The sequence below is a fragment of the Equus quagga genome, chromosome 11, assembly GCF_021613505.1.
Source record: "Equus quagga isolate Etosha38 chromosome 11, UCLA_HA_Equagga_1.0, whole genome shotgun sequence".
NCBI classification, from domain to species: domain Eukaryota; kingdom Metazoa; phylum Chordata; class Mammalia; order Perissodactyla; family Equidae; genus Equus; species Equus quagga.
The window spans coordinates 90,520,547-90,543,463 of record NC_060277.1 but is presented as its reverse complement, the minus strand read 5'-3'; the positions used below and the strand labels follow the sequence as shown (position 1 = coordinate 90,543,463).

Below are 22,917 nucleotides of genomic sequence, written 5' to 3'. Positions count from 1 at the left end.
CTCTTGCTGACATGCTCTCTTGGCAGCTACTATGGGATGGAGAAGGGAAGAGACTGAAGGGAAACTAGCACTTTTCCTATTCCTTGTCCACGACGGCATTAAACGCTTTGGCACGTATTCCCTACTTAACTTAATCCTCATTCGATCCCTTTGAGATACCAACCCCATGTTTTGGGGGCTATATTTGTTTCTTTTTCAAATTGTTGTCAGATTAGTCCCTCAAGAAGCATTCTTTTTTTATATACACAACAGCTTTATTAAGATATAATTTACCCATTTAAAGTGTACGATTCTGTGGTTTTTAGTATATTCACAGATATGTGCAACCATCACCAAAGTCAATTTTAAACATTTTCATCACCTTAAAAAAAATTCCCTACCCTTTAGCTGTCATCCCACATCTTCCTATTCCCCTGTCGCTCCCCACCAACTGACCCAATTTTGATTTTTCTCTTTTTTTTTGAGGAAGATTAGCTGTGAGCTAACATCTGTGCCCATCTTCTTCTACTTTCTTTATATGTGGGACGCCTGCCACAGCATGGCTTGACAAGCAGTGTGTAGGTCCACACCCGGGATCCCCACCGGTGAACGCTGGGCCTCCGAAGCGGAACGTGTGAACTTGTGAACTTAACCACTGTGCCACAGGGCTGGCCTCCTTTTTTTTTAAATTGATGAACCCGGGGCTTCCCTGACGGGCAGGGCCAGATCAAGCAGGCTGTAGCTTGACCCAAGAAATGAAAACAGCTGGGTTCCAAAAGACACCTAGGTTTCCAGCTCAGAAACAGAAACTTTGCTTCTGTTTCCAGTCCTTACTCCCTGCTGTGTCTGCCCCCAGCAGCAGTGGCCTCCTCTTTACTTGTTAGAAAATGAACATAAGTTTAGGATACTCTCAGTGCCGGGTGCTGTGCTAGACACTTTCACATACATTTTCTCTTGAAATCTTCCCAACAACCCTATCAAGTAGGCATTAGCCCCACTTCACAAATGGTGAAACTGAGACTCAGAGATGTTCAGTCTTGCCCAAGGCCACACAGCTGGAATTAGAACCCAGGTGTCTGACTCCAAAGCCCGTGATCTTTCCACTTCATAGGACAGTTCATCAGGTGCCTGCTTTCCCACTCCTTCCACTGCACCCTGTCTCTCCCACATACACCATCTCTGACTCTCCTCCCAGCCGGTATCCAGGTTGGCCTGACCCAGGAGATGACAGCTACTCTCCTGGCCAACCCCATGCCCCCTGGGATTTCTGCTCCTTCAACACCCAGCCCAAGGGCCCTCTCCTCCCCCACCGACTCCATGGCCCCTGTAACAGACTGCCTCGCAGCACGGAGCACACTGGCCTGGTATTCAGAGGTGCTGAATTAATACCTGCTGCCTGTTGTCTCTTGTTTATTTGCCTCTCTCCTGTCTTATGCACTGTCACTGCGACCTGCTCTTATGCATCTAGATGTCCCCAGCGCCCAGCTCTGAGCCAGGCACATAAAATGTGAAGGAACTGGTAGAACGAACTAAGAGTCTCTGGATGGCTCAGGGAACTCGCCCCCGGACAGGGTGCCAAAAGGCGGGCTGCTCCAGGCCGCCGAGGACAGGATGGACAGACGGCTGCGGCGAGCGCATCAGTGCCCAGCAGGTGGCGCCGCAGACCCGAGGCCCGGGCCCTCCGGGCGCGTCGACGGACGCGGCGCGCGGTCACGCAGCCCTCCTCCTTCCGCCCCGGTGGCGCGCTCGGCCTGCCTGTGCACAGCCTGGCGCCCCGGGCGCGGCTCGGCCTCGGGCGCTGCCTCGTGCCGCCGGTCGCCCCCCGCCGCAGTGGGCGCCATGGCGCTGCCCGGGGCCCGGGCCCGCGGCTGGGCGGCAGCGGCCAAGATGGCCCAGAGGCGCCGCCGCGCGGAGGGCGCATCCCCGAGCCGTGCACCCCGGAGCCAGCGCGCGGCGCTGTACGTCCACGTGAGTGGAAGGGGCACGCGGGGCTCGCGGGGCGCGGCCCCCGGGGTCCAGAGCCTACCTGCCGGCTTTCCTCGCCCCCAAGGGAAGTCTGGGATGGGACCTAGTGCCCTGACTGGGAAATGTTTTGGTCCGGAGACCTGAAGTCTCTGGGGCTCACCAGCTCGGTGACCTTGACCAAGTGATTTCCCTGCTGCAGCTCAGTTTTCTCGTATTGAAGTGGGCGCGGTAATCCCAGCCCGACCTGCCTTGGGGAGCTGTGTGGCTTGGATGGGGTAGCCACTGTTGACGGACCTCGGAATGGGGATGGGGATGTGTGCGACTGAACCCTGGAAGTGGCCAGGGCCGCTTGGGTCGCCTCTCGCCCTGTTCATGCACTCCCTGCCCCCAGTGGCCGTACTGTGAGAAGCGCTGCTCTTACTGCAACTTCAACAAGTACATCCCCCGCGGCGTGGAGGAGGCGGCTATGCGGAGCTGTCTGGTGACCGAGGCTCAGACGCTGCTGCAGCTCAGCGGGGTGCGGCGGTGGGTACTGGCGGCCCCGTAGGCGGGTCTTGGGAATTATCTGGGGGAGTGGACAGGGCAGGTGCAGACATCCCGGAGCGCTCCCCCGGGTCTCATCTTCTCCATCCTCTTTCCCCAGGGTGGACTCTGTGTTCTTTGGTGGGGGCACCCCCAGTCTGGCCAGTCCCCACACTGTGGCTGCTGTGCTGGAGGCAGTGGCCCAGGCAGCCCACCTGCCTGCAGACTCAGAAGTCACATTGGAGGTCAACCCGACTTCGGCCCCAGGCTCCAGGCTGGCAGCCTTTGGGGCAGCAGGAGTCAACAGGTTGTCCATTGGCCTCCAGGTAACCCATGATACCCAGCCCATCCCAGGGCAGCCAGGCCTTCTGTGCTGTCTCTCCTGTGCTCCCCATCATTTATTGGGCAAACGTTGATTGAGCTCCTTCTGGATGCCAGGACCCAATAGGTACTGAAAAGTGTACAGTGACACTTTTGTGACTTCGTAACTGTCTCCTGCTGGCTGGACCAAAGCTCTCTGAGGCAGGGATCATGCATGCCTTTCTGTACATTGTGACATTCCGAGCACCCACCATACTGGCCAGCACATTGTGGAAGCTCAAAAAAAATTTGCGACATGATTGGAGAAAAAGGAGGAGGCAAACGGGTGGTCAGATCACTGCAGCATGGCAAAGCGAATCTCTACAAAAGGCCTTCAGAGTGCAGCCCGAAGGGCATCTCAGTCTGATGAAATCGTGGAAACCTTCCTGGAGGAGGTGATCTTTGAATGAGGATGAGGAATTCACCAGGGGAGAGGGTATAGGAGGAAAAGACACGGGATATGGAAGAGCCTGCATGTTTTGGGGGAGCTGTGAGTCATTCATTGTGACTAGAGAGGCTGGAGACTAGGCTGCAAGGTAGGGCCCAGAGCCTTCAGCACCATGCTAGGGAGTTTGGGGTTTTGTCTACTGGTGACAGGGGAGCCTCTGAAGGTTTTTAAGTAGGAGAAACATTATTCTCTCAGGCTGACCCCTGGTCTTTCCATATCCAGTATTCCCTCCCCTTCTAGTACATGTGTCACTCACCATAGAGTGGGGTCAGGGCTTTGTCCCGATGGGATATACTGAAAGGGACACATCATTTCTGAGATATTCTGGCTCCAATATCTTGGATCTAATTGTGAGGAAATATTAGGAAAACCTAAATTAAGAGACCGTGTGTGTGTGGTAAGAACAGATAACATGAGATCGACCTACCCTCTCAGATGTTTGAGTGTCCGGTACGGTCTTGTTAACTGTCAGCACAAAGATGTCCCGCAGATCTCGAGAACTGGTTCTTTAAGAGAGGTTTTTAAAAGCAACTGGCCTGTACTCTTCAAAAATGTCATTGTCATGGAAGACAAAGAAAGGCTGAAGATCTAGACTAAAGGAGACTAAAGAGATAATGACACCTGAATGCCGTGTGTGACCCCTGGTTGGATCCTGGGTTGGGGTGGGAAGAGGAATTGACTACAGTAGACATTGGGACAATTGGTCCAATTTGAATATGACTGTGTATTGGATAATGGCATTGTATCAATGTTACGTTTCCTGAACTCTGTAACTGGATTGTGATTATGTAAGAGAGTGTCCTTATTTTTTGAGGAAATATGCACTTAAATCTGCTTAAGGGTACAGTACGCACTTAGGGGTAAGGGGGTACAATATTCAAGTTAATTACATTTAAATAACCACATTGCAGGTGCTCACTAGCACATGGCCAGTGGCTACCATATTCTACTAAAATGCTCTATGTCTGCACTGACCAGTACAGTAGTCACCGACCGCATGCCGGTAAGCACTTGGAATGTGATGGTTTAAATTTAATTAACTTTAAACAGCTGTATGTGGTTAGTGCCTACAGTATTGGAAAGTGCAGATGTAAAACATTTCCATCATCGCAGAAAGTTCTTTTGGACAGTGCTGATCTATAGCTTACTCTCGGATGATTCAACAAAATAATTATATACGTATATACTTAGAGAGAAGGCCAATGTGGCTGAGTGTTAGTTGGTAAAGCTAGATGAAGGTGTTTATTGAGCTTTTCTTTCCATTTTTCTATACGTTCGAAATAATTCAAAATTAAACTTAAAAAAGACTGTTGGCTTTGGAGTCAGACAGTCCTAAATTCTAGTCTGACTTTGCCATTGTGTGACCTTGGGCAAGTTACTTAACATCTCTGAACCTCAGTATTCTCACCTGTAAAATGGAGTTAATGTTGGAGGGTTATTTGGGATAAATTAGATATTGCATAAAAATGCTTGGCACGTCGTGACCGTTCAGTGAGTGGTACCCTTGGCACTGGCTTGACCATCCGCCTTCCAGCTCCCTGCCGTGTCCTGCATTTTCCCCTGTATCTGAGCCCACGGTATGTCTCTGTCTCCCTCAAAGCTGGCCTGCGTGCTTACAGCCGACCCTCTCTCCCCAGTCCTTGGATGACACTGAGCTCCGGCTGCTGGGGCGGACACACTCGGCCAACGATGCTCTGCGGACGCTGGCGGAGGCCCGGCACCTCTTCCCCGGGCGTGTGTCTGTGGACCTGATGCTGGGGCTGCCGGCGCAGCAGGTGGGGCCGTGGCTTGGGCAGCTGCAGGAACTGCTTCGCCACTGTGACGACCACATCTCCCTCTACCAGCTGTCCCTGGAGCGGGGCACCGCACTCTTCACCCAGGTGCAGCCGGGCGCCCTTCCTGCCCCTGACCCCGAGCTGGCTGCTGAGATGTACCAGGAGGGACGGGCAGTCCTTCGGGAGGCTGGCTTCCGCCAGTACGAGGTCTCCAACTTTGCCCGGAATGTAAGTCTTAGGGCTGAGCTGGAGGTGGGGAATGGGCGAGCTGAGGCGTGACCAGGGAATCATGGCCCTTTGGGGAGAAGGGTGCTCTTGAGGCCTGAGATGGTGGGACCTTCTAACCAGGTGCCCCCTACCTGAGCAGGAGCAGGGTCACCCTCCTCACGCTGCACTGGCTATCCCTTCCTTCCCCCCAGGGGGCGCTGAGCACCCACAATTGGACTTACTGGCAGTGCGGGCAGTACCTTGGCGTCGGGCCTGGTGAGTCCCCTGTGAACCATGAAAGGGATGACTCAGGAGAAGAATGTCATGGCTGTGTGATCTTGGGCCACTTATTCACCTCTCCAAGCCTCTGTTTCCTTGTACATAAAGTGGAGCAGAAAACACCTACTCCGTAGAGCTGTTGGGTATATGTTTTGAGGCATTTGATGTCGTGCCTGGCATTGTGGTTCTCCATCTTCAGCGTGTATCAGAATTACCCAGAGGGCTTGTTAAAACCTGCCTTGTGGGGCCCCACCTCCAACATTTCTGATTGGACAGGCCTGGGGTAGGGCCCGAGAATTTACATTTCTAGCATATTAGATGCTGTTGGTCCAGGGACCACACTTTGAGAACCACTGATTTAACATCTGGCAAGCACACGGTGCTAGCTGCTATTAAAATAGGGTGGTGGTTGATGTTGTCAGGGGCCCATGGGCGATTTATGCCCCAGGGGGTCGGAGGCCACATCCAGGAGGCTCGGATCCAGACCTTGGAGCCTGACAACTGGATGAAGGAAGTGATGCTGTTTGGTCATGGCACCCGGAAGCGTGTCCCCCTGGGCGAGCTGGAGCTGTGAGCATCTGAGGGCACGGGGCTCTTCACCAGGGGTTCCCTGCACCCCCAGAACCACCTCCACGTAGACACACTTGTTTCCTGCCTTGTCCTGCCCCCACCCTGCCCCATCCTGCATGATCTTCATAAGCCCCCCATATACACATTCCAGCATAGGGTTTGAGGAATGTGAGAGGCACAGGTCTCTCCAGGACCGCTTGGTGGTTTTTCTTTCAGGCTGGAGGAAGTTTTGGCCATGGGGCTACGCACAGACGTGGGGATCACTCACCAAGTAAGGGGTTATGGGGCTCTGGCACACCGCTTCCTCCTAAACCTTGCAGAATCACTCTCTCTGCCTCTCACTCTCTCTTCTATACACACACACACACACACACACACACACACACACAAACACACCCCTCCCACTCCTCTGGTGCCAGCAGCTGGATGGTTGGGCTTTAGTCCAGCCGAGGCCTGATGGGCAGAACCAATGGGCAGTGTGGTGCAATGGTGAGAACCCTAGACTAGGGCTACAGAAACCCGGGCTCTCGTCCCCATTCTGCTGCAACCTTGGGCACATGTCCTTTCACCTCTCTGAACATCAGTTTTCTCAGCTATGTGGGGGAATAGACTAGATAAGGGTTTTCAAATGTTGTTAAGCAGCGCTGAAAGCTCAGATAGGAAGTACAACAGATAATAATCGCTCAAACTCTGAGCTGCTCTGGGTGAAGTCAGGGCCATAAAGCCCTGGCTGGGGCTGGCCATACCCTGGCCAGCAGAGAGAGAAGGGAGGAGCAGGGAGACCTGGCTTGGCTGGGAGCTGGGTTTCAACCTGTTGGCCTGGTCCTGGTGTGCCTGAGTCAGTTGCTGAGATCCCTGGACTGGACCCTCCCTCGCCCCTTACCACACCCCCAGACAGGTGGCCCAGAGTAGCCCCACCAGCTGCCCACCCTGTAGTCTCTGCACCTCTGACCCTTCCGGTTTCCCCAGCACTGGCAGCAGTTTGAGCCCCAGCTGACCCTTTGGGACGTGTTTGGAGCAAGCACGGAGGTGAAGGTGCTGCTGGAGCAGGGCCTCTTGCTGCTGGATCACAGGTGTGTTGAAGGGTGTGGGTTGTTAGGAGTCCCAGGGAGCCCTGACTGCAGATCCACAGACCCAGGAGAAGAGAGAAAGACTGACAAGGAGGGGCCTGCGGGTGCCAGGGCCTTGGCACTGGTGGTGGGTGAGGATTAAAATTGGTAAGATGAGGCAGTCACATCCGGGTCTCTTGGTTTTCCAGGGGCCTTCGGTGTTCCTGGGAGGGTCTGGCTGTGCTGGACTCTCTGTTGCTGACCCTTCTTCCTCGACTCCAAGAGTCCTGGCTGCAGAGCACCTCCTCCCCTGTGCCTGGAGGATGACCCAATGTTCCTGTATCCCGGGACAACACCAGGTAGGCTTTGGGGAGGGGGCCGACACTGCAGACATCTCCACTGGCAGGCGCTGTCTCAGCTCTGGTCATTGCCCAGCCCTGGCATCCCTAGGGGAATGGCTACAGCAATGTAGATGGGAGGACATTTTTGGTCTGGGAACTAGCATCAAGTTCACCCACCACTGCCAAGGAAGGAGTGATGGTTTCTATGAGTGCCTGTCATTAGTGGACTCTAAAGCAAATCCTAGCTGGCAAGAGATTCTGAGAAATAGAGTTCTCAGGTTTCCAACCCCTGCAATACATGACATGACATAGAAGAGACTGGGTATGCTGGTGGACCCATGTGTATATCCAGCATGGCGGCCTGGTGGACTCGGAGAACAGTGGGGAGATCAGAGCAAGCCTTGCCCCTTCTCTTTTGGCAAGCAGGATACGTTTGGGGTGTCAGGAGCCCCACAGACCCTCCTGAGTCGCCTCCCCCAACCACTCCCCACTGCAGCCTTTCCCTTGAGAGAGTGAAGGTGTGGGGAGCCAAGCAGCGAAAGGGGAGGGGAGAGGAATCCAGGAGAGACCCAGAGCCCAGATTCTCCCCTGGCCTTTTACCTGCAGAAATGGTCACCTGGTTTTATTTAAGTAGTCTCTTAAGCCCATCTGGAGCCTGTCTTGACTGTGGTCCTCTCCTTGGTCCGGGCTCCTCCATGGAGTGTGGAGTCCTGATTTGGGGGCCAGAGGCTTTGTCTAGGGCTGAGATTCCTTCCTATTCCCTGACAACCATTGCTCAGTGATTTTAGCATCCATCAATGATCTTTGCCAAAATCAGTGGTTAGATTGGGGGTTGCAAAATGTTCATTTCTGACCCTAGCATTCCATCTACTGGCATTATATTTACTGGCACTCATCCATAAAAAAAGAGCTCTCCCTTTTTTTTGAAGGGAAATTGTATGCAGGACGTGTGTGTATGTGAGAGAGAGAGAAAGGCATTTTCCTATGAAGAGGCTCCATAACTTATCATTTCAAAGGGTGTCCTGATGCCAAAAGTAACTTAGTACCTCTGCAGATCAGGGCATGCTAAGCTCAGCCTCCAGCTGGGTGACTAAGGATGGGGTTCCCCCCACCCCAGAAGTGAGCACGTGGATTCCCCTCATGCCTAGTGGGTGTGAATATCAGTCCTTCTTTGACCCTGTGGTAATGTAGTAAGTGTTACTACTTCTCCTTTATTCATGAAATATTCAGCAAACACTAATGGTGTGCCAGGCACTGCACCGGGCATGCAGAGAGGAATAAGACCTGCCCCAGCCCTTGAGGAACTCACCACTATGTTGATAGATGTGTCAAGAGATAAAGTCCAGGGTTATCAGGAAAGGTGTGCAGGCAGGCCAAGGAAGCTGGGAGCAGGAATGGGGGAATATGTTTCTCTTACTACCTCCTCTGGCCCCAAGACAGCTCGCAGGGTGACCTGTGCCGCCTGGGGAGCATCTTCCCAAGCCTTCCCCTGATCTTGACATTCAAGAAGTGAGCACGGGCCGGAGCAGGCGCGCCATCAGATAACCTGGGCCCACTCAGGTTTCTCCTGGCTGCCAGGGCTCGTGCCACTCAAGCTGCCCGGGCCCTCCCTCCTGGGGCATCTCACGAGGCCTGTGCAGAGGGGCTGGACGGGAGCCAGGGCCAGGTCGGGGTGGCATGGATCACCTTCTCTGGCTCAGCCTGGTGCCACCCTCACTACGTCAATCACCTCCAGGAGGCAGAGCCCAGGAATCTAGTTTTTAAATGCTTCCTGAACTGCTCTGATGATCAGGCCGGTTTGGAAAGACCTGTGGTCTCCTGCCTTCATCCTGAGAGGCCGGGGTCAGGAGGAATGAGCGGGACACAGCTACTTCCAAACATGACAGAGTGGAGTGGGGTCCTTTCCTCTGCATCCCGGGCCTTCTCTGGCTCATCCATCAAAGGGGCTCTCCTTCTCTGTATTGAGGCGTTGGTGTCCTCTTTCTACCTGCCCTACCGAAAAGCACACAAACCCAAGTGCAAGGGTGGAGCAAGCTCCTTTGGTGATGAGAGGAGTTGGGGAAATGTGATATGTTGAGTGTGGTTACAGCTTGAAGGACCAAACCTTCCGCGTGCAGGAGCACTAACAGTTTTAAAGCCCTGTGACTGAGCCTCCCCAACCCCACCCCACCCTCCCCTACCCCACCCCTCCCCTCCCCTCCCCTCCCCCCAAGTAGTGTAAAGTGGGTAGGGAAGCTGTTTTAATCTCTGTTTTACACATGGGGACATTCAAAGGGCGCTCTACCTTGACTCAAGTCCTATAAGTAGTAAGTAGCAGACCTGGCAGAACACTGCCGGACATCCAGAACTTTCTGTTACATCGTTGTTTTATACTTACCTTGAGTCCTGGTTGATTGACCTGTCTCTTAAATTAGGCAAAATCCTGACCTCTTTCTGGCCCTTCTGCCCTGCTGGGTAGCTTGGACTTGGTGCCTGTATTTTCCATCCTGAAGATGCTCTAACAGAGAGAACCCACGTGTCCCATCTCCATGAGACCATCCACTTCCTGGGACAGACCTGCTTTTGGCAAAGAAAAGGACTTTAAGTAATAGGATTGCTATAGACCTAATGTTTGTGTGTCCCCCAGAATTCATATGTGGAAATCTCATCCCCAGGGGGATGGTATTTGGAGGTGGAGCTTTGGGACGTGACTGGGTCGTGAGGAGGGACCCCTCGTAAATGGGATTAGTGCCCCTATAAAAGAGACTTCACAGAACTCCCTCGCCCCTTCTACCACGTGAGGACACAGATAGAAGACAGACATCTATGAACTGCGAGGCTGGCTCTCATCAGACACGAGATCTGCTGGCACCTTGATCTTAGACCTCCCAGCCTCCAAAACTGTGAGAAATAAATATTTGTAGTTTAAGCCACCCAGTCTATGATATTTTCATTATAGCAGCCTGAACAGACTAAGACAAGGATGAAATAACTTGTGTGGTAAATTGTATTATTGTTCAAAATGTTCCTGCCCCTCCTTGAGTGGCCTTTCCCTAGGGCCTGTGGGGGATTATATTCCCTGCCCTGTGGAACCTGGGAAGGGCCATGAGACTTGCCCAGCACGGATTGTAAGAGCCAGTGGGTGGTCCACCATCTCCTCCCTGGGCCACAGAGACCTGCAGTGTTCAGACGCAGACCGTTTCATCAGCCTGGGTCCTAGAGAGGAGAAGGTGTTGGGAAGAGGGGTGACCCATCACAACAGATGTGAGCAGGAGCGAGAAATGAACATTTGCTGTTGTGAACCTGGGGATTTTTGGGTTGTTTGTTACTGCAACATAATTCGGACTAAACTGGCTGATACAGTTTGTAATCCCACCATTCAGAGACGACCCAGTTAGAATTCTGGTGTTTATCTTAGTAGAGATTCTTATATGCATATTTAGATACGTAATCTTACAAAAACAGGATAGTGTGCACCTTGCTTTGGAAGCTTCTTGTTCTACTTCATATGAAGTGGGCATCTTTTCATGTCAGATTTATATCTACTTTTTTCTCTTAGCGAAGCTTCATAGTATACCACTGTGTGGTTGTGCCAAGATTTAGTTTACCAATTCCGTTTTGGTGAAACTGAGGGTGTAACTTTTTATTTTTATAAACTCTGTGGTGAACATTTTATGTAAATATTTGTATGCACTGGCTGATCATTTCCTTAGGCTTGGGATAAATCCCAAGAAATGGGATTGCTGACCAAGGATACACACAGCCTTTGCATACGCAATGCCAAACTGCCCTCCGGGAAGCCTGCGCTGTTCACACTCCAGCCAACCCGCTGGTGCTCATTTCTCTGTGATCTCATCAATAGCAAGTGTGATCAGTTTTTCCAGATGATTCCAGTCCGAAGAACACTCTTAACCCTGGCTTTATCATCAGCTAACATCCTGCTTCCCTAACTTCGGCAACTATTTTGGCCCATCTGATCACTCTCAAGTCAGAGAGCAAAGGGGATGCACCTCTGGGGCCACCCCAGCAAAGACCTGTGTGTTTCAGATTGCCTCCGAATTCCTCTTGTCCAAACCCCCTTCTGGGAGAATCCCAGACCTCCTCTCTATCTCCCTCTCCCTGCTTCCCTTCTTTTCCCTGAGGGGAGTTTTAAAGCCCCCCCTTTTTTTTTTTATTACACAAACAACATTATGGAAACATTAGAATTCTAAATCCAAAAAAAAAGTCACCCACCATCAGTGGCTCCGACAAATTAAACTGTTTTTATTTGCCTATGTTCCCTTGCAGCCCTCGTCCAAATGCACACAAGATTTTTGCCCAGCTGTGCTCCTGGCGCAGATCTCATTTTGCATTCTGCCCCTTTTCCTTCTTGTTCTGTCATCAGCAATTTTCCGCGTTGCTCCCTGGTCATCATCTTCCTCATTGTTATTATTGCATAATGTTCCAATGAGTGAATAATTTAATAATTACGGCCCTAATGTAAGTCACTTAAGTGGTTCCCCGTTTTCCTCTATTATAAATAATCCTGCAGTGCATGTTTTTATGGATATAGCTTCTTTCTTCATTTAAATGATTTCCTCAGGGTAGTTCTCAAAAGTGAGATAGGTGGGTCAAAGGGTATGAAGGCTTTCATGATTCTTGGTGTGAATTGTTATATTGTTTTCCAAGGGGTTTTTCTTTTTTTATTTTCCTGCTTAAAAAATACTAATGCTCTTTTTCAACCATAGAGAAGAAAGCAAAAATTCTACTACCCAGAAATTACCATTACTAACATTTGGACAACCATCCCTCCAGACATCTCATGATGTATATATACACATATAGATAGAGAACTAAAAATAATTTTTCACAAAAGGGATCCTACTCATATGCCAGTTTTGCCACCTGTTCTTCTACTCAACATGTCCCAGGTTTTCCTAATTGGTTCTGCCACCCCCAGTGCCTACGTGGTAGCATAATGTAGTGCAGTAACAGCTGTAAGCCAAGCATGGTGCCAAGAATGTTATCTGCTTTAGCTCATTTAAGATCCACAACAACCCAATGAGATAAGTTCTATTATTATGATGCCCATTTTGCAGATGAGGAAACAGGCTCAGAGAAATTAATTGACTGGCCAAGGTCACATAGCTAGGAAGTGGGGCTGCCACTCAAATTGAGTTCTCTGGGGCTCCAAAACAGATGGTTGTACTAGTAATATGTGAATACATTTGTATTGTAAAAAGTAATAATAATAAATGCAAGCAATACCATGGCATAGAAAGTAAAGTAAGAAAGTCCTCGTCACACTTCCATAGAAGCTGGATGTGTGTATCAGTTTAGGTTAAGCTGCATAGGACAGAAATTCAAAGAAATATAAGCTTAAACAAATAAATTCATTTATTTTTCTCCCACATAAAAGAAGTCTGGACAAAGCATTTCAGCGCTAGCATGGTGGACCCATGGTCATTGGTCATGAAGAACCCAGGCTTCTGACTTTATGCTCTGTATCCTCAGTTGGTAACTTCCATCCCTAAGGTCTCCACATGGTCTAATATGGTCCCTGGAGCTCCAGCCATCATGTCTGCATTCCAGGCAATAAGAAGGAGAAAGGCTAGAGGGGCAACAGAGTGTTTTTTTCCAGCTGGATCAGCCCCTCTGAAGAGCTTCCCTGGGGCCGGCCCGGTTGCATAATGGTTAATTCGCACACTGCTTCGGTGGCCCAGGGTTCACCGGTTCCAAACTCAGTGGCCCAGAGTTCACAGGTTCAGATCCTGGGCGCGGACCTAGCACTGCTCATCAAGCCATGCTGTGGCAGCATCCCACATAAAGTGGAGGAAGATTGGCACAGATGTTAGCCCAGCAACAGTCTTCCTCAAGCAAAAAGAGGAAGATTGGCGACAGATGTTAACTCAGGGCCAATTTTCCTCATACACAAAAAAATAAAATAAAATAAAGAGCTTCCCTGAAAATCCCCATGCCCCATGACATCAGCTTACTTCCAAGTGGCCACCCTGATCCACAAGGGACACTGGGAAGTGTAGTTTTCAAACTGATCATGTGCCTACTTCCCCATCACCCCCCATGATAGATAGGCTTCGTTAATTAAAAAAAAAGGAGTGAATAGATATTAAGAGGCAATCAGACAGTTCTGCCACCATGTGTGTCCTTCCCAATCCTTTTCTATAGGTTTACATATATATGTACATATATAAAAATAGAGTTTAGGAAGAGTCTAATATGTAAACAGTACCTTGTTTTAATTTACATTTTAAAGATTACCAAGCAGATTAAAAATATTTGTTTACTAACTGTGATGTTGTGTGCACATGTATGCTGTTTACTTATTTACCCAACTAAAGCCTTGATGGTTTCCTGATCGAGTTGAATGAACTGTCTAGATAGACAGATCGACGGATGGATAGATAGATGTTATGAGTATATTGACTCTGTCTTATTTGCTCCAAGTATTGTTTCCAATATGCTATTTTTATCTTTTGTAGATTTTTACTTTTTTAGAAGTGAGTTTTCTAGAAATTTCAAATATTTATATATCGAGTGCATCTTCTGCCTTGCAACTTTTTGTCTCAGTTCCAGGCTCCAGAGATATGATCACCTTTCAAGTTGGTTCCCTCCTCCCAGGAGACACAGTCTAATAGGTGGGCTGCTGTGCCTGCCTGGGTCCAAATCTCCACTCGGCCACCTGTAGGACCGTAGGCAGGACACTCCCCTCAGCTGAGATCTCCTTTTCTTGACTGTTTAGTGAAGAGGGTGGACCAGCCTCAGGTTCTCAAACCTGGCTCTGCATCAGAAACACTGGAGGTTCCATAAAATGCACATTCCTGGGCCCCCCTCAGATCTACAGAATCCAAATCTCTGTATCCAAGAATCTGTATTTTTAAATGCGCTCCAGTAAGCCTGATGCTCAGACGTGTTTCAGAACCTCTGGACCAGCCAATGTCTGAGATTGCTTCCTGTGCTAGGCTCCCTGGGTAGTGAGTGAGAGGAGGGCAGCAGCCCTTGGCCACTTGGCCGAGTTGTGTCCGCTGAAGCCAGTTGGCCCTGCCTCATCCTCTGGGGTCACGGCCCCCATTTCACATCCAGCTTGAGCAGCTGCCCGTTCTTCCTGCTGAGTCAGGGGTGAGGGTGGGGTGAGGTAATGGTCAGGCTCGTGGGGTGTGGCCTGGGGGGCCACCCAGCAATGCCCCTGGGAGGGGGCCAGCATCACTTACTAGGACCTTAGTTAAGCCACTCACTCAGTGAGTCTCCATTTCCTCAGCTCTGAAAGCAGGGACCGTGCCTGCCTCAAGGTTAGTATAAGGTTGGCGATGATGGATGGGTGGAGGAATGGAAGCCAGTGCAGTTCCTGGCACAGAATGCGCCTTTGACAAATGTGGCAGTTATTACTAGTCGTTTCACTGTGATTTACAGTGCCCTGGGCATGCTGGCCTCAAGGAAGGCAGGTCCCAAACAGGAATTCCTGGTGCCTGACAAGACAGACCTGTCATTTCTCTGTGATGCTGAAACTTGTCAGTAGGTAGCCCTGGGCTTCTGGAAAATTTTCCCCTTGGCCCAGTGTGGACCTTGCTGCCTCCCAGGTAGCTAGGAGGGTGTGTGCCACACAGCAGACTGACAGCCTCCAGGCATTGGCCCCCACAGTGGAAGGAAGGGCGCCTCACTAGAGACTCCCCATACCAGTGCTCCTTGCTTTCCTCCCGCAGGTCAGACAGGAATGGTTCCATTCCTCAAGTGGCTGACCTCTGCAGGCAGGGCCAGACCCCGGACACCTGGGAGACACTCCCAGCACTTCCTTCGCCCCACCTCTGGATCCAGTCTCTTCTGGTGCCTGGCACTCCTCACCCTTCCCCTGGGCTTCCTTGCCTCCATCCCTGGGATCGCTGATTCAGCCTGGGGCTTCCCCCTGCCCTTGAACCCGACCAGTTTACACAGGCCTCACTTGCTTTGCTGACCTTTCTTATTGTAATTAAGATGGCAGAAAGAGGCCAGAACCCTTTTCTGGGCCTTGGCAGCGGCACCCAAGGGGGCAAGGTGTCAGGGCCTCAGCTCAGGGAGGCTGCTTCGTTGAGGAAGTCGCTGTGGAAACCCCACTCCTCCCACCCGGCACTGACCCCTCAGATCCATTCATGAACAATACAAAATGAGCTGTGAGAACTGTCCGGTAGGCAATTCTAATCTTGAACGAGGCCTGAAGGGCCAGCACAATTTAAGGATCCTACGCATGCACACCACATTGAGCACAGGAGCTGTGAACAGTTCCTCCATGGGGCCCTGGAGCGCCCGTGCTTGTGTTCAGACCCCAGCTTGGCTGCCCCGTCAGCCGCTTCATCTCGGGTAGCAAGGTGCTTAGCCTTTCTATGCCTCAGTTTCCTCATCTGTAAAACGAGGATGCTAATACTATTCTCTACCTCATGTGTTGTTGTAAACGTTCAAGAAGTTAGCACACCCAGCTAAAACAACCAAAGCAAAAAATATAAATTGGATTTCATCAAAATTAAAAACTTCTATGTGTCAAGGACACTATCAAGAAAGGGAAAGGAAAACCCACAGAATGGGAGAAACTATTTGCAAATCACATATCTGATAAGGGTTTCATATCCAGAATATATAAAGGACTCCTACAACTTGACAACAAAAAGACAAACAACCCAATTAAAAGATGGGCAAAGCATTTCTCCAGAGAAGATATACACATGGCCGATAAGCACATGAAAAGCTGCTCAACGTCATTAGCCAGTAAGGAAATGCAAATTAAAACCACAGTGAGATACCACTTCACACCCACCAAGATAGTTACAATTTTTTTTTTTAAAAAGGAAAATAAGTGTTGACAAGAACATGGAGAAATTGGAACCGTCGTACACTGCTGGTGGGAATGTAAGATGGTGCAGCTGCTCTGGAAAGCAGTCTGGCAGTTCCTCAGAAAGTTAAACACAGAGATGCCGTATGACCCAGCAATTCCACTCCTAGGTACATACCTAAGAAAACTGAAAACGTATGTTCACACCAAAACTTGCACACACATGTTCACAGCAGCACTATTCACAAGAGCCACAAAGTGGAAACAGCCCAAATGCTCATCAACTGATGAATGGATAAAGAAAATATGGTATATTTATACAAGGAAACATTATTTGGCAATAAAAAGAAATACTTACTGATGCATGTTACATGGATGAACCTTGAAAGCATTTTGCTAAGTGAAAGAAACCAGACACGAAAGGCCACATATTGTACAATCACATGTATGAAATGTCCAGAAGAGGCAAATCTGTGGACACAGACGGTAGCTTAGGGTTTGCCAGGCACTGGGGGAAGAGGGGAATTGGGGTTGACCGCTAATGCATACAAGGTTTATTTTGGGGTGATGGAAATGTTCTGGAACTAGGTAGTGGTGATGGTTGTACAACCTATGAATACAGTAAAAAAACACTGAATTGTATACCATAAATAGTGAATTTTATGTTATAGAAAATTTTGTTATGCAAATTATATCTCAAACAAAAAAAAAAAGAAGTCAGTACACATACATGCTTAGAAGGCCTCCCGGCCCACGATAAGGACACGGTCAGGGTAGTTGCCATTTAGTTTAAACTCCACTGGACTTGTGTGTTGATCTGGATCAGGAGGAAGGAAAAAAACCCCTAAAAGGCATATCGCCTTTAGAGATTGAATTCACATATTTAACAGAAGTTAAAGCATTTATTTGCATGTAGTTTCTTTTTTCATTTATTTTCATATTCAGTTTTGATTTTACATACTTTATACCCATGCATGTGTATACATATATTATACATAAGCATTTATGTGTGTGTTGTTTTTAAATCTTATTTTCATGCTTACTTTAGAGATTTTTAAGAAATGAAATGGGTTTCCAAGGCTCAAATTGCATTTGTTTCTGACGCCTCAATTGAGTTTTAAGTGCAGGGCTGCCTTGTGGCTCAGCTAGTCCACTCAAGGTCAGGCCTGTGAGAGCAGGATGCTCGTTGACCTTGCGGTTGAAAGGTCTGAGATTGGGGCGTAGCTCTGCTGCTTACAAACTACATGACCCAGGACAAGACCCAGGTTGCCAGATTGGCAAATCAAAATATAGACACCTAGTTACCTTGAAATTTCAAATCAAATAATGAATAAGTATTTAGTGTATGTCCCAAATATTGCACAGGATGTACTAATACTGAAAAAAAACACCTTCTTTTATCTGAAATTCAAGTTTAACTGGGCATTTGGGGTTTTATCTGGCAACCCTAGACATGACCCTTAATTTCTATAAAAGGAAAAGAGTTCTTGAGTGGAATCATATTTAATTCTCATAGCTCCCTATTTTTGCCAAAGAAGAGGCTCACTCAGAGAGGTTGAGTGACCTAGCCCAAGGTCACCCAGTTAGAAAATTATTGAGCTAAGGGGTTTGCCCAGTGGTGCAGCGGTTAAGTGCACACGTTCCGCTTCGACGGCCCGGGGTTCGCTGGTTCGGATCCCAGGTGTGGACATGGCACTGCTTGGCAAAAGCCATGCTTTGGTAGGTGTCCCGCATATAAACTAGAGGAAGATGGGCGTGGATGTTAGCTCAGGGCCAGTCTTCCTCAGCAAAAAGAGGAGGATTAGCAGTAGTTAGCTCAGGGCTAATCTTCCTCAAAAAAATAAAATAAAAAAATAAAAATTATAAAGTAGAGGAAGATGAGCACGGATGTTAACTCAGGGCCAGTCTTCCTCAGCAAAAAGAGGAGGATTGGTGGCAGATGTTAGCTCAGGGCTAATCTTCCTCAAAAAAAAAAAAAAGAAAGAAAAAGAAAATTATTGAGCTGAGATTGGAACTCGGGTGTGTCAAGTTTGGCACCCTCTGCTAAAATGGAACTCAAGACAGATAAGCAGCGATCTGTCTACGGATAGCATGGGAGTCAGAAGCTAACTTGGTAACCATAGAAGCTTTCATTAACTGAAAAGGAATATTGAAAAAGAGAGCTGGAGAATCAGATTTGAAACAGTGTTCATATAACTCTGTTTATATTAATTTCCTATTGCTGCCATAACAAATTACTGCAAACTTAGTGGCTTACCCTATGACCCAGCCATCCCATTACTGGGTATCTATCCTAAGAACCTGATATCAGATATCTCAAGAGTCCGTTGCACCCCTATGTTCATTGCAGCATTATTTACAATAGCCAAGACGTGGAACCAGCCTACATGCCCAGAAACTGATGATTGGATAAAGAAGATGTGGTATATATACACAATGGAATACTACTCAGCCAAAAAAAAGACGAAATTGGCCCATTCACAACAACGTGGATGGACCTCGAGGGCATTATGTTAAGCGAAATAAGTCAGTCAGAGAAAGACGAACTCTATATGACTCCACTCATAGGTGGAAATTAGTATATTGAGAAGGAGATCTGATCGGTGGTTACCAGGGAAAAGGGGGGGTGGGGGGAGGGTACGGAGGGGGAAGTGGTGTACCCACAACATGACTAACAAAAATGTACAACTGAAATCTCACAAGGTTGTAATCTATCATAACATTAATAAAAAAAAAAAAAGAAAAAAAAAAAAGGGATGCTGTAAAATTGGCCAAATTGGGGGAGAAAAGAGTATATTATTGTCATGACCAGAAAGACAAAATCTATAAAGCCTAAATGAGATATAAAGAACATCAATAATTAATTAATAATACCTCAAAAAAAAAAAAAAAAAAAACTTAGTGGCTTACCCACATTTATTACCTTGCAGTTCTGGAGGTCAGAAGTCTGAAATGGCTAAAATCAAGGTGTCAGCAGAGCTGTGTTCCCCCGGGGGCTCCAGGAAAGAAGCCATTCCTTGCCTTTTCCAGCTTCTAAAAGTTGCGGCATTTCTTGACTCATGGCCACATCACTCTGACCTCTGCTTCCATCATCACATCTCCTGCTCTGACTCTGACCCTCCTGCCTCCCTCTTATAAGGAGCCAGTGATTACAGTGGGTTCATCTGGAGAATTCAGGATAATCTCCCCTTCGCAACATCCTTAATCACATCTGCAAAGTTCTTGTTGCCTTGTAAAGTAACAAATTCACAGCTTCTGGCGATGATGATGTGGACGTCTTTGGGGAGCCATTATTCTGCCTGCCACACTGTCTAAGAGAGAAATTATCTAGTGGATTTGAGTGTTCTGAGCGTCAACTATAATCCCTTTCTCTGTTCAGTTTTCAGAGTACTCACTTTTTTTTGCTCCTCACATTGATCCTGGGAAGTCGATTATGCGGTATTGAGCCCATTCTGTAAGGGAAGTAGATGAGACTCAGAAGGGAGCATAGTGTCTGGTCACACAGCTAGAGAGACTTGGGCCCGGGGCTTTTCATTCAGCACCCCTTGCCCCTGCTCCCACCACACACACACACAGCCCACCCCTTAGTTCCTGGCCATGTGCCACTGGAACAGGGTTGTCACTGGTGGAGTGGGGCAATTCCTCAGGTTCCCCCGCCACTCACACAATCTAGAGCAAGAAGCCCCCAAGGTGGGCCAGTTCCCTCGGGCCTAATTCTGACCTCAGCAAACAGCCTTCTGACCAGGACAAGGAGGGAGGGAGGGAGAGAAGGAGAGATGGAGATGCAGACAGAGAGCCTTCCTTTTGGTGGAGAACCTTGGCACAGAGCCCCAGAATTCAATGTCCATCCATCTTGGTACGTCCTCCACAGCAGCCCAGGCAGATGGTCCCAGGACCTGTGCGGGAACTCCTGCACCAGGAGGGAGCTCTGATTCTTAGAAAAGTCATATAGCAAATCTCACAGGAATGTGTCGCTGCAGTTGATGGTTTTGCCTTTAAGCACTGCTGCACAGGAGGAGCCGGGCTCTCTCCCTGCCCCACAGATACTGGAAGGCAGCCCCGTGAACCCACTGGTGCTTCTTCAGGCTTCCCCCACCCCTATCCATTACTGATGGCCCACGTGTGCCAGACATTATTCCAGGAACTAGGACCCAGCTGTGAATCTGACAGGCAATGCCCTTGCTCCCCTGGAACTTACACTTTAGTGGGGGCAGACAGATAGACAGACCATCCAGAAATGTGGGGTAAGGATTCTGAGGGTAGCAAATCAGGACAAGACTGGCCCTGTCCCCACTCTCAAGAGGAGGGAGATGGCCTAGGAAGGGGCCACACTGAGACACAAACCCATGTTTTGCTCCGAAGCGCCTCTGCCCCTAACCCTACTGGATGTGGCCTCTGAAAAACCTCCCGTGTGTCCTTCTCCAGAAGAGAAGAAGAGCAGTTTGAACCTGAGGGTGCTGCCCAGAGTCTGTGAATCATCCCTGAGGCTGAGGTCCGTCTATTCTGGGAAGAGCATCCAGCTGTGGCCTGACTTCAGGGCCAAGGAGAATGTGAGACTCCTGCTGCGTGTTGGCTGAGCTAGGTTCTAGTAAGAAGGGTAGAGGTGGATGCTTCGTTTAAGGGGGGGGAGGGACAGCTGGATTTGAGGGGAATGAGCCAGATGTGGAGAGTGAGCCAGGTATGTGTGGGGATGGCCAGATGTAGGAGGGGGCAATGCAGACAATAGGGGAGGGAGCCAGGTGTGTGCGTGGAGGTGAGACAGAAGTGGTGGGATGAGCTGGGAGGGGGGAACCAGAGAGGAAGGGGGTGGGCTAGATGTGAGGGGCTTGAGAACAGACTGCACCAGCCTCAGGCTTTGGGAGGGTGGCTGTCCTGGAAAGAGATGACGCAGCTTGTGGAGGAAACACACTTTCTATTGAGGGAGGCTGTTTAGCCTCTGCGAAGAGCAGCTGACAACATACCCAGCCCCTGGCTGGGTGGAAATAAACAGAGACATGAAGCAATATTTGATGTCGTGCCCTCTGTCAACCCAGCCGCCTCCTCCTCCCTGGGCTCGAGGAGGTTGGTCAGAGTTGCTGAGCTGGGAGGAAACTGCCAGCGCTGTGGTGGCCAATGATGCAGTTCCCTAAACTTGTGCCTTATCACCTCTGGGCCTTGGTCCTACTGTGTCCCCATATGGAGTGCCTGCCGCCCAACCTGCCTATTGAACTCATATCTAGTGTCCCACCCCAGATGCCTCCTCCTCTAAGAAGGCTCCCCTAATACTCATTCTGCCATTACCAAGGTGTGACTGCTCACTGCCTGCTGAACACACAGACTTGGAAACACTCTGAGATGACTCAACTCTGTGTTTAAGACACACTGACCTCAGCCCACCCCAACCCAGGGCACACGAATGAACTTCAGAAAGTCCCTGGAATCGAATGCAAAATCATGTGCAAAATCAAAGGCGCAGATGAAAGGATAAACAAAATGTGGTATACCCATACAATGGAAGATTATTCAGCCATAAAAAGGACTGAAGTTCTGATACACACTACAACATGGGTGAACCTTCAAAATGTTAGGCTAACTGAAGGAAAGCAGATACAAAAGGCCAGATGTGATATGATTCCATTTATAGGAAATATCCAGAATAGGCAAATCAATAAAGTCAGAAAGTAGATTAGTGTTTGCCAGGGGCTGGGGGCAAGGGGGAAAGGGGATGTGACTGCTTAACAGGTAAGGGTTTCTTTGGGGAGGAAGAAAAAGTTCTGGAACTAGATAGTGGTGATGGTTGCACAACATCGTGAATGTACTAAATGACACCAAATTGTATTTGTTAAAATGGTAAATTTATGATACGTGTATTTTACCACTAAAAAAAAAATCCAATGCAAATTTCCAGGGAGGAGGTTCCCAGCTTTGATCAGATTCTCAAAAGGTTAAGCAGCTCTGATCTGGTTCAACACCTTCATGATGCAGATGAAGATGCTGAGGCACAGAGAGGGGATGGACCTATCCAAGGTCACACAGGGGCTGGCAGCAGAGCCCAGGCAGGTTGCTTACCTGCTTGACCATACACCTCTCCCACAGCCGCCTTCTCTTGTCCTTTAACCTCTACCGACCGCCCCCCCCATCCCCCAATGGCCTCCAGGCCTCCGTCCTGCTCCCAGCCAGGCTTCCCACAAGCTGTGTAACTTCCCGAAGTTAGAAGACCTTCTGGAAGCTGGGTGCATGGATTAGAGTTTCTGAGTGTTTGTCTCTTGCTCCAGGGTAGACGCTGAGCTTCTAGAGGGCAAGAGGAAATGTTTCTGACTTTCCTCCCTATCTCGCAGAGCTCCTGTGGCAGCCATGGCCTTGAGCTCTCCCTATCTCCCTTTGAGGAAGAGCTTGTGTTCACCTGCAAGGAGGGCAGTTAGCCAATAGCCTCTAACGAACATTCTTTGCCCCAGAGGTCCACATTGGCTTGGCGCAGACTTTGTCAGATCTGCAACACAGTCTGAGGCTCTCCCAGCCTGGCCCCGCTCCCTTCCTCTTCGTCTTTCCTAGGCCTTACTGCCGCCCCCACCCCTGCTCACAATAAACCTCTTGCACTCTTATTTCCATTTCAATGTCTGCTTCCCGGAGGGCCCTGGTGACACAGTACTTAGCCTGGTGTATCACAAGC

At 49.3% G+C, this 22,917-nt stretch overlaps 1 protein-coding gene across 5 annotated transcripts; it reads left to right on the top strand.

Annotated features, from left to right (window-relative positions):
* Nucleotides 1-142: 142 nt before the first annotated feature.
* RSAD1 (radical S-adenosyl methionine domain containing 1) lies at nucleotides 143-20,959 on the top strand. Of its 5 annotated transcripts, none has more exons than XM_046675242.1 (10): nucleotides 558-1,947; nucleotides 2,336-2,469; nucleotides 2,588-2,792; nucleotides 4,912-5,277; nucleotides 5,469-5,532; nucleotides 5,958-6,105; nucleotides 6,322-6,376; nucleotides 7,075-7,178; nucleotides 7,364-7,513; nucleotides 20,694-20,959. In XM_046675242.1, the coding sequence occupies exons 1-9, from the start codon at nucleotides 1,591-1,593 to the stop codon at nucleotides 7,479-7,481; spliced, it is 1,551 nt and encodes a 516-aa protein (XP_046531198.1). In that variant the 5' UTR covers nucleotides 558-1,590; the 3' UTR covers nucleotides 7,482-7,513; nucleotides 20,694-20,959. The 5 variants fall into 5 exon arrangements, 4 of the variants coding, with proteins under 4 accessions (XP_046531198.1, XP_046531197.1, XP_046531196.1 ...); XM_046675241.1 differs by lacking the exon at nucleotides 20,694-20,959 and adding an exon at nucleotides 20,631-20,655; XM_046675240.1 differs by lacking the exon at nucleotides 20,694-20,959 and adding an exon at nucleotides 19,199-20,598 and having other exon boundaries at nucleotides 559-1,947.
* The last annotated feature ends 1,958 nt before the right edge of the window (nucleotides 20,960-22,917 follow it).